Source organism: Arvicanthis niloticus, chromosome 1 (genome assembly GCF_011762505.2).
Source record: "Arvicanthis niloticus isolate mArvNil1 chromosome 1, mArvNil1.pat.X, whole genome shotgun sequence".
NCBI classification, from domain to species: domain Eukaryota; kingdom Metazoa; phylum Chordata; class Mammalia; order Rodentia; family Muridae; genus Arvicanthis; species Arvicanthis niloticus.
Window position 1 is genome coordinate 6,082,139 of NC_047658.1, and position 13,522 is coordinate 6,095,660.

The 13,522-nt window shown below is 50.0% G+C and overlaps 1 protein-coding gene across 1 annotated transcript; it reads left to right on the forward strand.

Moving 5' to 3' along the window:
• Positions 1-3,552: 3,552 nt before the first annotated feature.
• Positions 3,553-13,337, forward strand: Hipk4 (homeodomain interacting protein kinase 4). Its single transcript, XM_034499485.2, has 4 exons — positions 3,553-4,414; positions 9,880-10,236; positions 10,669-11,517; positions 12,372-13,337. Exons 1-4 carry the CDS (start codon positions 3,950-3,952, stop codon positions 12,549-12,551), a joined length of 1,851 nt encoding a protein of 616 aa, XP_034355376.1. The 5' UTR covers positions 3,553-3,949; the 3' UTR covers positions 12,552-13,337.
• The last annotated feature ends 185 nt before the right edge of the window (positions 13,338-13,522 follow it).

Below are 13,522 nucleotides of genomic sequence, written 5' to 3' on the forward strand. Positions count from 1 at the left end.
CCATCTGGTGTATGCAGTGTTATCTCAGCTTGAACTTAAAATCTTGCAGCCTTGGTAGCTGGAGAGATGGTGCAGAGGTTAAGAGCACTCACTGCTCTTCCAGAGGTCCTGAGTTCAAATCCCAGCAACCACATGGTGGCTCACAACCATCTATAATGAGAGCTGGTGCCCTCTTCTGGCCTGCAGCCATACATGCAGACAGAAAGCTAAATATCTTGTAGCCTCAACCTCTCAGTTGGGATTACAGGCAAGCAAGCACCTGCCCTTGCCCTTCACAGTTCCCAGAGGCCTTTGTGAAGGACCTGTGGAGAGATCCCAGCAGGCAGAACACAGCAGGGCACAGTAGGGCCCCTCTATAGAGTCAGTTGTCCTCTTTAGGTGAACTCTTGTCCATCTGCTGGGAATTGAACTCAGGACCTCTGAAGAGCAGCCAGTGCTCTTAACTGCTGAGCCATCTCTCTAGTCTCTTTAAAAACATTTTTAATTCATTGTTTTATGTGTTTAGATGTTTTGTCTGTGCACTGTATGTGTGCCTTGTGCCCGTGGAAGCCTGAAATCTCAGATGCTTGTGAACCACACGTGAGTGAGTGCTGGGATGCAGCCCTGTGCTCTGAGCCACCTCCCCCGACCCCCTTAGTGTGTTCATTTTTCATTTATTTTTTTTCAAACGGTCCCATATAACTCAGACAAATTTCAAACTATATAGGCATGGATGACCTCAATTCTTTATTCTGATGCTTGCCTCTGTGTCCCAAGAGCTGGGATTGGAGGAATGTGCCACCATGCCTGGTTTTACCTGGTGCTGGGAATTCAGTTTATGGTCTTACCGTGCTAGGACAAGCACTCCACCAACCAAGCTATATCCCAACTTCATAACTTTTAATTTCAAGTTTCACTAAGTTCCCAGGGCTGGCTTTGATCTCACTCTGTAGAGCAAATTCCCTTTCAGGTGTTTTCAATCCTCCTGCCTCAGCCTTCTGAGACTAGCAAGGATTACAGATTTATGGCACCAAGGCCGCCAAGGCTAGGTTTCATATTCCCTTCCTGTCTTTCTGGTTTGACTGCCCTGTGCACTTAGGGCTCCACCCAAGGAGGCTCCTCCTGGTTCTTTCTTTGGAATCAAGGTTTCAGAGCCTCAGTTTCAAATGCTTGGCTGCCTTTTAGGACCAGGCTCCAGAGCAGCCAACACCACTGGGCCTCAGCTCCTGGGCGCTGTGGGCCACACTTTCTCTTGCCTTATTGGTACTGGCAGGGATCTAGGCCTCCACTGTCTTCAGTGTATGTCTGTTTGTGACTTGGGTCAGCCCCAAGTCTTTCCATGGGTCACTGCCAGTCTCTGCGTACACACCACACAGACACACAGACACACAGACTCTGTCTGTCTGTCTGTCTGTCTGTCTGTCTCTCTCTCTCTCTCTCTCTCTCTCTCTCTCACACACACACACACACACACACACACACACACACACACACACACACACACAATTGCGAACTTCCATTATAGATAAAGGAGAGCAAGGGTCTCTCACATACTCCAGCCCTGGGCTCCCTACTCAAGTCACTGGTCCTTTGTCTCCACCACACTCGACAGGCGCTACCCTCACCTGCGGTGGACTCCCCCACAGCATTTGGACTTTCAGCACCAGCACTTTGGTTTTTTTGTTGTTGTTTTGTGGTTTTTTGTTTTTCTTTCTTTTTTTTTTTTTTTTTTTTTTTTTTTGGAGACAGGCTCTCACTATGTCCCCCTGTCTGTTCTGGAACTCAATCCGTAGACCAAGCTGGCCTCAGACTCACAGACCTCCGTCTGGTCTCCTGAGTGTTGGAATTAAAAGCATGTGCAACCATGTTCACAGCCAGCAGGCTTTCCTTGGCTTCTCCTGAGTGTTTTTCTTTCCCTCTGACTTCTCATCAAAATGTTAAGCAGCTGTCTCCTCCTCTTCCTCCTCTTCTTCTTCCTCCTCCTCCTTATTTATTTATTTATTTATTTATTTATTTATTTATTGTCTTTCAAGAGAGGGCTTTTCAGCCCTGGATATCCTGGAACTCTGTAGACCAGGCTGGCCTTGAATTCATGAGTGCTGGGTTTAAGGGCATGTGCCACTACTGCCTGGCAAGCTGCCTCATCTTCTATGGTTTCCATACCTAGTCTCAGAGCTGATAACTCCCAGACATCCCTCCATTTCCCTGGGGGAGCCAGCTACTGCTGAAGCTTCTGGTGATGACTCCAAACACCATATACTGGAGACCTGTGTGTGGCAGCCTCTATCCTGGCTCTGAGAGACTCTGGCTCCCAAATAACTGACTAAGCATAAGCTCTCTAAAGAAACCTTTTGTTCCCTGTTGGGCAGAGGCTGTGCTCACCTTTAGTCCCAGCAATCTTTAATTCCAGAAGTCAGGTGGCAGAGGCAGGCAGATCTCTGTGGGTTTGAGGCCAGCCTGGTCTACAGAGTTCCAATATAGCCAAGGCTATACAGAGAAACCCTGTCTCAGAAAAAGACAAAAACAAACAAACAAACAAACTAAACACTTGTTGCTCTTGCAGAGAACCCAGAATGGATTTCGAACACCCACCTTGGAGCTCACAACCATCTGTAACTCTAGTCACAGGGGATATGATGTCCTCTTTTGACCTTTGAGGGCCCCAGGTATGCACTTGGTGCGTATACATACATACAGGTGAACATTATACACATAAAATTATAAGTAAATAAATCTTAAAAAGAAAGGAAAAGAAAGTTTTGGTTTTTTTTTTTTTTTTAGCAGCCTTGGAGTGGGGCAGTGAGCAGGATGTAAAGTGAATAATTAATTAATTAATTAATTAAAAATATTAAATAAAAAAATTGCCAGGTGTGGTTGGTGCATCCAGTACTCGGGAGGCAGAGGCAGGTGGATCTCTGTGTGCTCCAGGCTAGCCACGGCTACACAGTAAGTCCCTGACTTAAAACCAAACCAAACCATATGACTAGAACATGTATGGAAGAGAAAAACCAAGACAGCGAGAAATGGAGATGTCTTGCCTTTTGTTCAACATCGATTTCCTGAACCTGATCTTAGTGTCCTCTCACCCCTACTGTCCCCGTCCACGTCACCTTCTCAAGGACTGCCCTATACTTTGTCATCGATGGTTTCTTCCCTCCCTGACCTTTTTAGGAACCAGTCTGCCCTCCTGCCTTACTGAGTGCTTCACCTATCAGCACCTGAACCCTTCACCAGCCTCATCTGCCTGGCTCTTGCTTGGGGTCTGGGGCCTCCTTTCTTGCCTGCTACAGTTTGCCTTTCTTCATGTCTGACTGAGTGGCCATTCCCTTGCTTAAAGCCCTTCATGGCTCCCCAGTGTCCAGTTCAAGCTTTTTAGCCTCCATTCAGTGCCTCTTACAATCTGGATCTTATTCTATCTACACATTCCCTCCATGCTGTCACACACACACACACACACACACACACACACACACACACACACTGTCTCTAACTTTCTTCGTTTTCACATGCCTGTAGGTATGTCCCATTTCTGAACTCCCAAGGTCAACGATTAAAATCTCTCTGAGCCCACCCTGTCAGCTTCTCCAGGATTCCGTCAGTCAGCGGGTGGGGGAGGGGTCCCAGCCAGGCACCCCACCCCCTCCATTCCAGCCTGGGACTCAGGTCTCTAACAACAGAATCAAAGCCACTCAGCAACGCTGGAACCCATTCAGGGGGGCCTGAGCCCCCTCATCCCAAGCCAAGAGGGCTTTGGGGGAGGGGTGCAGCCCCTGGTAGACTCACCGTGTGGCCAAGGGGGTCAAGGGGCGTCAGGGAGACAGGGGCTGAACTCATAGGGAGAGGCACGAGTGTGGTTATCTTTCCCCCGCTAGGAGGACTAGCTAGGGGCCATCATCAGGGTGGGAGGTCTAGGCAGCCAAGCCAGTTGTTCAGGAGTAAAGGCAGAGAATTGACTGGCAGCCAAGGCGCCATGGCCACCATCCAGTCAGAGACTGACTGTTACGACATCATTGAAGTACTGGGTAAGGGCACTTTTGGAGAGGTGGCCAAGGGCTGGCGTCGGAGTACAGGTGAAATGGTGGCCATCAAGATCCTGAAGAACGACGCGTACAGGAGTCGCATCATCAAGAACGAGTTGAAGTTGCTACGCTGTGTACGAGGCCTGGACCCCGACGAGGCTCACGTTATCCGCTTCCTTGAGTTCTTCCATGATGCCCTCAAGTTCTACCTGGTTTTTGAGCTATTGGAGCAAAACCTCTTTGAGTTCCAGAAAGAGAACAACTTCGCACCCCTTCCTGCCAGGCACATCCGCACTGTCACACTGCAGGTACTGAGAGCGCTGGCCCGGCTCAAGGAGCTGGCCATCATCCATGCTGACCTCAAGCCTGAAAACATTATGTTGGTAGACCAGACCCGCTGCCCCTTCAGGGTAAAGGTGAGTGAGGTTGCCTGGGAAACGGTTTGCTTAGTCCTCGGATGCTCTCCTAATACATGGGTCTCCCTAGTCAGTTCTGTGATGCAACTCCTCCTGGGTGTCCCTGAATCCCAAGCTACCCCTCCTTGGTGCTGTCTGGCTGTCTTTTATTTCTGATCCCAATTCTGTTTTGTTTTGTTTTTGAGACAGGGTCGATGTGGCACAGGCTGGCCTTGAACCTGCTGTGTAGCTGAGGATGACTTGAACTCATGACCTTCCTGCCCTCCCTGCCTCTACTACCTAAGTGCTAGTCACCTAAGTCACCACAGCCAGCTTGCTTTGTTGTCTTTTGTTTTTTGAAGACAGGATCTCATGGAGTCCAGGCTGGTCTGGAATTTGAGTGGGTTCCCCCTCCCAAGTATTGGGATTACAGATATTCACCACCATGCTTGGCTTCTCCATCTTATGTCTGAGGTCCTTTCTATCGAAGACTGGAGGTCTCCCATGCTTCCCCTTGGGGACCGGGAGTCTTCTCAACCCTCCTCCATTCGGCTCAGGTCTGGGCCTCATGGGGCTGGTATTCTAGTTGGGGAGATGGTAGCAGGGTAAGAAGTAAGGTGTGTTGTGGATGTGAAAACAGATAAAACAGGAGAGAGAGGATGTGGGGATCTGCTCAGACACAGGAAGTGCTGGATAGGGAGACCACACTTCAGGAAGTCTTGAGGGGAAAAGAGGCCATGGGAGAAGGGCAGAGTTTCCAGGTAGAAGCAACAGCCAGTATTAAGGGTCCAAGGCAGGAGCACGTTTATGTATTCTAGCAACACACAGGGGAGTTCTGTGGAATTGAAGCAAAACGATGGGGGGGGGGGCAAAGAGGGAGAAAATGATGTCAAAGAGGTAGGGGTGGGGTTGTACAAATCTTCATAGGCACAGTCAAGATTGGTTTTACTTTGGAATATATATATATATATGCATATATATGTATATATATACACACACATACATATAAATGTACATACATATGTATGTATCTATATATTTCTCTATATAGATACATGCATATACCACATATGTATAATATATAGCATATATTATATATATAATATATAGCATATATATATTATATCTGTGTGTGTGTGTGTGTGTGATATGATATATACTTATGGTTTTACAGTGTATGCCTGGCTGGCCTTGAACTTGCTATGTAGACCAGGCAGGTTTCAAACTCATGAAAGATCCTCCTGCCTCTGCCTCCCAAACAAAGTCACACATCAACATGCTAGGCTTACAGACGAATGCAGAACAGAAGGATGTGCTCTGACTTAGGTGCTCACTTTGGGGAGAAGTAGGACCAAGAAGGCAGATGAGGTGATCCAAGTGGGAGTCCCAGGTAAAAGATGTAGTTGGGATATTCGTGGATTCTGGTCGGACTTTAGAGCTAAAGACAACAGAATTGGTTGGTGGGTTTTATAGTAGGAGGGAGAGGGGCTGGAGCGATGCTCAGACAGTAAAGCCCCTGCTGAACAAGCATGGGACCTCAGGTCAGACCCCTGGCAGCCCCAGAAAAGACAGCTGTGGCAGCACACCTATAGTATCAGGGTGGGGGAGGCAGAGACAGGAGGATTCCTGGAGCTTGCAGGCCAGCCAGTCTAGCCAATCAGCAAGCTCCATGTTCAATGAGGGGAGGGATCTTATCTCAGACATAAGATAGTGATAGAAGACATTCGATGCATGTGTGATGACATATGTGCACACGGATACACACATGTACATACACACATTTAGAAAAAGAAGGGCCAGCAAGATGGCTCAGCCTGTAAAGGTGCTTGCTGCCAAGCCTAAGGACTTGAGTTCAGTAGCCAGAACGCACATGGTGGGAGCAGAGAACTGACTCCCTGATGCCCGGAAGTTATCCTCTGACCTCCACACATATACCACTGCATTTGCATATGCCCCCTCTGTAAATTAATTAAGTTTAAAAAAGAAAGTGTGAGGGAGAGCTGGGCATAGTAGCAGACACCTATAATTCCAGCACTGCCCAGGTGGAGGTAGAAGGATTAAAAATTCAAGGTCATCTTTGGCTGTGCCACAGGTTCAAAGCCAGCCTTCACTTCCAAGACCTGTCTGTACTACCTGAGACCCTGTCTTTAAAAAAAATAAATGTGAGAGAGGTAGAGAAGACTTGACTTGAACCAGAGCCTGCTGGTCTAGACAAAATGCAAGTTAGGTGGTTCTACCCTCTGTACCTGTTCCTGGTTGGGCACCTAAGCTGTCCCCTTTCCCCGCTAGATCCCACTTCTGCTGAGCCAACTCAGACACCCCTCCATCAGAGCTCAGACTCCTTTGCCTGCGTATCTGTCAGCAAGGCACTGGTGATACTGAGCTGGCAGCAGGGCCCAAGGGCAGGGCTGGACCAAAGCTGCCTATACTGTGTCTCTCCCAGCACCCCACTGAACGTTAGAGACACAGAGACAGGAAGAGATGGGTATTTCTGCCCTGCTGGATGGAAGGACAGTGAGCCAAGGGGAAGAGATCACTGTAGATCTAACAGGGCTCACACAGCACCTGGGGGTCGCTGATACCCCTCCAGTGCTTTCAGAATGAAGGGACCCCACAAACACTGGCTCAACGCTTAGTGTCACTGAAGCCCTAGGGGGTGCCGAGTCCAGACTAATAACTATTTATTTCATGATTGGCCTTGTGTGCATGGAGGTGAGGGGTGTCTAAGTGCAAGACAGAGAGGGAAGCCAGGAGTCACAGGGATTCACAGTGAGACTGACGTAGCACCACCTGGTGGCGAGAGGAAAGTCAGGCGCCTGCCCATGGCCCATGACTCTATCACATGCTGAAGGCCTTCAGGGTGTTAACCTTGTCTGATGGTGAAGGTCTTAGAGGACTTGGCTTTCAGGCTGGTACCTTTCTAGTCCATGACACAAAGACACTGGGAGATGAGAGATTAGCTGAAGAAGCAGTTGGAGAGAGGAGAGGGAGAGAGAGAGAGAGAGAGAGAGAGAGAGAGAGAGAGAGAGAGAGAGAGAGAACACGCATGCACGCCTCTTGGGAGGTACAGGCAGAGTACAGGCAGAGGCAGGTAGATCTCTGAGTTCTAGGCCAACCTGGTCTAGAGTGAGTTTAAGGACAGCCAGCTCTAAACAGAGAAACCCTGTCTTGAAAAACATAACATTGCAGGGCGGTGGTGGCGCACGCCTTTAATCCCAGCACTTGGGAGGCAGAGGCAGGCGGATTTCTGAGTTCGAGGCCAGCCTGGTCTACAGAGTGAGTTCCAGGACAGCCAGGGCTACACAGAGAAACCCTGTCTCGAAAAACCAAAAAGAAAAAAAAGAAAAAAAAAAAAAGAAAAAGAAAAACATAACGTGTGTGTATGTATGTATGTGTGTGTATGTATGTGTATGTATATGAGAGAGAGAGAGAGGAGGAGAGCACCAGCCACAGAAGGGAGCCAGACCTGGTGATACATGCCTATAATCCCAGATACTCAGACTGCTAAAACAGGAATATCATGAATTCGAAGCCTGCCTCAAAAACCTAAGGCCAGTATCATCAGTATAAAAAGTAAAGGTCCAGAGATCACACACCTGTGATACATGAAGCCCGATCTCAAAAACCGAACTCCCAGCACTCGGGAGCCAGAGGCAGGCGGGTCTCTGTGAGTCAAGGCTAGCCTGGTCAAAGGAAAACAAAACAAAATACCTAAACACTACCTACTAAGTAAGTTCTGAAAAGGCCCAGGATCTGGCTGGAAAGAGGCCTGGTGGTTAGCTGTGCGGACTGCTCTTGCAGAGGACTCACGTGTGTTTCCCAGCATCCATACTGGACAGTCCACAACTACCTGTAATTTCAGCTCCAGGGGCATCTGATTCATTTATCTCAGAGGATTCCAACACTCATATGTGTGAATTCTTGAGGGCACACAGATACACAATTAGAATAAAAATAAACCTGAACAATTCTTTAAAAGCGGGGGGGGGGGGGGGGGCTGGAGAGATGGCTCAGTGGTTAAGAGCACTGACTGTTCTTCCAGAGGTTCCGAGTTCAAGTCCCAGTAACCACATGGTGGCTCACAATCATCTGTAATGGAATCTGATGCCCTCTTCTGGTGTGTCTGAAGACAGCTGCAGTGTACTCATAAATAAAATAAATAAATCTTTTAAAAAAAAGAAGGAGAAGGAGGAGGAGGAAGAAGAGGAAGAGGAAGAGGAGGAGGAGGAAGAGGAGGAGGAGAAGCAGCAGCAGCAGCAGCAGCAGCAGGGAGCCTGGTTCAGTAGTAGACTATTTACCTCATATGCATGAGGCATAAAGCTCAATCTCCAGGACCATCGAAGACAGACACACAAATCAAAGGAGGAAACTACTGATTGGTCTAGAACACCTATTCATCGATCATTCATTCTTTCCTGGATCCTACAATGTGCCAAGCACTAGATCCAGGTCTTTAGAGACACAACCTTGAGTGAAATACAAAGCTCTTGTTGTCATGGGACTGGAATTCTACTTTTTCATTTATTGTTATGTGTGAGTGCCTGTGTATGGATGTATGTAAGAGGCCAGAGGGCTTTGGACCTCCTGGAACTAGAGTCACAGACAGGTGTGAGATGCCATCTGGGTGCTGGGAGCCAAACCTGGATTCCCTGCAAGGGCAGCCGGTGATCTTAACCACTGAGCCATCTCTCAGGCTCAGCGGGTTAAGTACTTGCTGCACATAAGCAGAAGATCCTAAATTCAGATCCCGGGCAACCCCACAAAAGCTGGGCTCATCTTTATAATCCCAGGGCTATGGGGTTATAAGGGAAGACAAGAAGATCCTGAGGGCTCAGTGGCCCAGCTATATTGCCAAAGTAGTAAGTTTCAGGTTCACGGAGAGACCCTGTCTCAAAAAATAAGGTTACAGCAGGAGATAGAGGACCTTTGGCCCTATACATGCACACGTGGGTGATGACACCCACATATGCATTTAATGCCCCCAACACACACACACACACACACACACACACACAAAGTGAAATCTATATAGTATGTGAGATAATATTAAAATCATAGCTGGGAGCTGGGTGTGGTGATGCATTGCTATAATCCCAGCCCTTCGGGAAAGGAGAACAGGAATTCAAAGGCATCCTTGGCTACATAACCAGGTTGAAGCCAAGTCTCAAAACCAACAAACAAAGGATAGGGGATATGGGAGAATAGTTGCCTACTGTGTACTGTGCACTGCAGGCAGGGGAAGGGTCCCCTGTTCAAGCACAAGCTCAAGCACAGAGAATCAGACACAGAGCCAGACCTGACACCTAACCCAGAAGCAATAGCTAGAGAACAGAGACAGGGACAGTTATAAGAAAGGAAGTGTGGAAGATACAGAGCTAGGCAGACAGGAGACACGTGCAGACGAGCCCCAAGAGGGGCCTATATTGTCATTCCCACCATTCCACCGACCCACCTGCCCTGTGTTTCATCCCCTCTGCCCTCCACAGGTGATCGATTTTGGCTCGGCCAGCATATTCAGTGAGGTGCGCTATGTGAAGGAGCCTTACATCCAGTCCCGCTTCTACAGGGCCCCAGAGATCCTGTTGGGATTGCCCTTCTGTGAGAAGGTGGACGTGTGGTCTCTGGGCTGTGTCATGGCTGAGCTACATCTGGGCTGGCCTCTCTACCCAGGCAACAATGAGTATGACCAGGTGCGCTACATCTGTGAGACCCAGGGCTTACCCAAGCCCCATCTGCTGCACGCGGCCCGCAAGGCTCACCACTTCTTCAAACGTAACCCTCACCCTGATGCCACCAACCCCTGGCAGCTGAAGTCCTCTGCTGACTACCTAGCTGAGACCAAGGTATGAGGAAAGCATGCAGGGTGAAGACAGTGTGCTAGTGGGTGGGGGGAACACTATATCAAGAACAATCCAGGTTTAGACCCTGGGCAAGACCAGAAACTTAAGAGTTGGTTGGTTGTCAGACTGGGGTAGGCCCACAAATCTGGTGGGACAGCCAAACCGAAGGTCACAGCCATGTCTCTGCCTGGTGAAGGTCTAGGTGGAGGGTAGAGGCTGAGTTAGGTCACATATCCTCCCTGTAGCAGCAGGAGAGCGATGGATTGGAAATCAAGAATCTGGGACAAGGGGGAAGATGGGAGAATTGAAGCAAGAGAGCTTCCAGTCAGATCACGGGCAAAAGTCAGGGGGATCCTACTTGGTCCCCACAGCAGGTGATTTTGGGAGCCCTGAGTCTAGATACATGTCCGGCTGGTGTCCCCCATGCCCCACCAGGTACGCCCTTTGGAGCGCCGCAAGTACATGCTCAAATCCTTGGACCAGATTGAGACCGTGAATGGCGGAGGGGCTGTGAGTCGCTTGAGTTTTCCAGACCGGGAGGCACTGGCAGAACACGCAGACCTCAAGAGCATGGTGGAGCTGATCAAACGCATGCTGACATGGGAGTCACACGAACGTATCAGTCCCAGCGCTGCCCTGCGCCACCCCTTCGTCTCCATGCAGCAGCTGCGTAGTGCCCACGAGGCCACCCGCTACTACCAGCTGTCACTTCGTGGCTGTCGGCTGTCCCTGCAGGTGGATGGCAAGCCACCCCCACCTGTCATAGCCAGTGCAGAGGATGGGCCTCCCTACTACCGCCTGGCTGAGGAGGAGGAGACTGCAGGTCTGGGTGGTGTGACAGGCAGTGGGTCATTCTTCCGGGAGGACAAGGCTCCGGGGATGCAGAGAGCCATCGACCAGCTCGATGACCTGAGTCTGCAGGAGGCCAGACGGGGGCTTTGGAGCGACACACGGGCCGACATGGTCTCTGACATGCTGGCCCCACTCAAAGTAGCCAGCACCAGCCACCGTGTCCCCGACTCAGGCCCGGAGCCCATCCTGGCCTTCTATGGCAGCCGCTTGACTGGCCGCCATAAGGCCCGCAAGGCCCCAGCAGGCTCCAAATCTGACTCCAACTTCAGTAACCTCATTCGGCTGAGCCAGGCCTCACCTGAGGATGCTGGGCCCTGTAGGGGCAGTGGCTGGGAAGAAGGAGAAGGCCGTACGACCTCCACAGAGCTGTCTGTCATCCCACAACGGGAGGGAGATGGGCCCAGCATCAAAGACAGGCCCATGGATGCTGAGGTAAGTGGGGTACACAGACTGGCACCCAGAGCTTAATTGATGGCGGTGCACAGGTGACAGGGCTGTGCTTTCTACAGCTGTGGCATTTGTCATCTCAACACAGGCCTAAGACTCAGTAAACACTGACTTCCTGCACAAGGTGACAAGGCTCAGCTCACTCCAATACCCTCAGGACAGGACAAGGCTTATACTAACTCTAATTAAGGATGGTACAGAAAACAGGCATCTAGTGATGGCCTTGTTAAGGAATGGGTGAGGTGCTGGCTGGTATGATATATTATCTGCAATCCCAGAAAGCTGAAACAGGAGGGTCATCTCAAGGTCAAGTCTAGTTTGGGTCATAACAAGACTCTATCTCAAAAAGCAAACAATAACTTTGCCTCCCCACCAAAAGTGCTACAGATTTAGATCTGAAGTAGAGTCCTTGCCTAGTATCAATGAGTGAGAGCCTGGGGACTCTCTTTGAGTGGCACATAGAGTGCTTACCAATGTGAGGGACTGCTGATATAATTTAGTGGTAGAGTCCCTGCCTAGAATCCCCCAGTGAGGGGTTGGGGGTGTGGCTCAGTGGTAGAGCCCCTGCCTAAAATCCCCCAGTGAGGGGTTGGGGGCGTGGCTCAGTGGTAGAGCCCCTGCCTAGAATCACCCAGTGAGAGGGGCTTAGGGTGTGGTCCGGAGGCAGAGCATTTGCCTGGTCTGCCCAGGCTTCTATCCCTAATATCTTATTGCAATATGGGAAGGCCTATTCAGGGAGTGAGGGCCGACATACCTGATCACCCCTCCTAGTAGACAGGTCCATACATCAGCAGGTACCCATACTTCTTACTGATGTTCTTTTCTTTTCCCTTCCACAGAGGTCAGGCCCTGAGCTCTTTGATCCCAGCAGCTGTCCGGGAGAGTGGCTGAATGAACCAGAATGGACCCTGGAGGGCATCCGGGGGTCTCGAGCTCAAGGGCTCCCAGCTCGCCATCCTCACCCACATGGGCCACCGAGGACCACCAGCTTTCTGCAGCATGTTGGAGGGCACCACTGATGGGGACTCACCCCTATCGTTTCATGGGGTCTGAGCTAGCTGGGCTGGCGTCCCCCCTCTTGATCTGAAATGCCACCTTAGAGCCATTTTCTGAACCTACAGATTATTCTTACAGAAAAATAGAAATCCAGAATGTTCCTATTTCCCTGCCCCAGGCACATGCCTGTATCCCACCCTAAATGTTGGAGGTCGTCAGGGTCTGGCTCGAAGCCCTGAGGCCAGTGAGTTGGGAAGAGGCTGCACCCCACTGGCCATGAGTGTGCCTGGGCCTGCCTGCCTCTGTGTATTTCAATAAATAACTGTTCCAAACTCTGCTCCTGCCTGTTACCACTGGGTAAACCTGCACCACCCATATTGGGCCATGCTGGTACCCAGGGCCAGCCTCTCCCATGCTGTGACTGGCTGGCTAATGGCTGGGAAAAGCTGTGCTGGGCACAGAAACCTGTTTCCTATATACACTAAATTAAAGCTGGTATGGTGGAGTGGGTTTATAATTCCACATACTCAGGAGACTGAGGAAGGAGGAGAATTACAAAGTCAAGTCCAGTCTGGGCTTATGGTGAGACCTTGTCTCAAAACAAGAGGTTTTGGGGGGATATGGGAGTGAGGTAAGGGCCTGGCTCTTTGTGAATCTACTCTCAGGATGTTCTCTTTGTTGGACATGTGTCCATCTGAGTTTGCCAAGCACTACTGGCTTCGTCCTCTATGTCTGTGGTGGACTGGGCATGCTCACGCTCCGGACATGCTAAGTGTAAACGCACTGGTGGAATAAATTCAGACCTGGCACATGCTGTGTTGTTCACATATGCACATGCTCTGGTGTTCAGATATGTTAGTCCAGCTGCCACCTGCACCCCCACTCCCACCCCCCACAGCAGTGGCATTCAGCAGTGGTTCTGCCAACATTGCTCTGTGGAGCATGCTCAGTAGAAACATGCTGGTTCCATGCATGCTTGGCCCATGCTTGCCAG

Excerpts from the sequence above, each read along its gene's own strand:
- Hipk4 (XM_034499485.2), top strand. The coding sequence starts at position 3,950 with ATGGCCACCATCCAGTCAGAGACTGACTGTTACGACATCATTGAAGTA. Across the intron at positions 4,415-9,879 it reads GCTGCCCCTTCAGGGTAAAG|GTGATCGATTTTGGCTCGGC; the intron begins GTGAGTGAGGTT and ends TGCCCTCCACAG. Across the intron at positions 11,518-12,371 it reads ACAGGCCCATGGATGCTGAG|AGGTCAGGCCCTGAGCTCTT; the intron begins GTAAGTGGGGTA and ends TCCCTTCCACAG.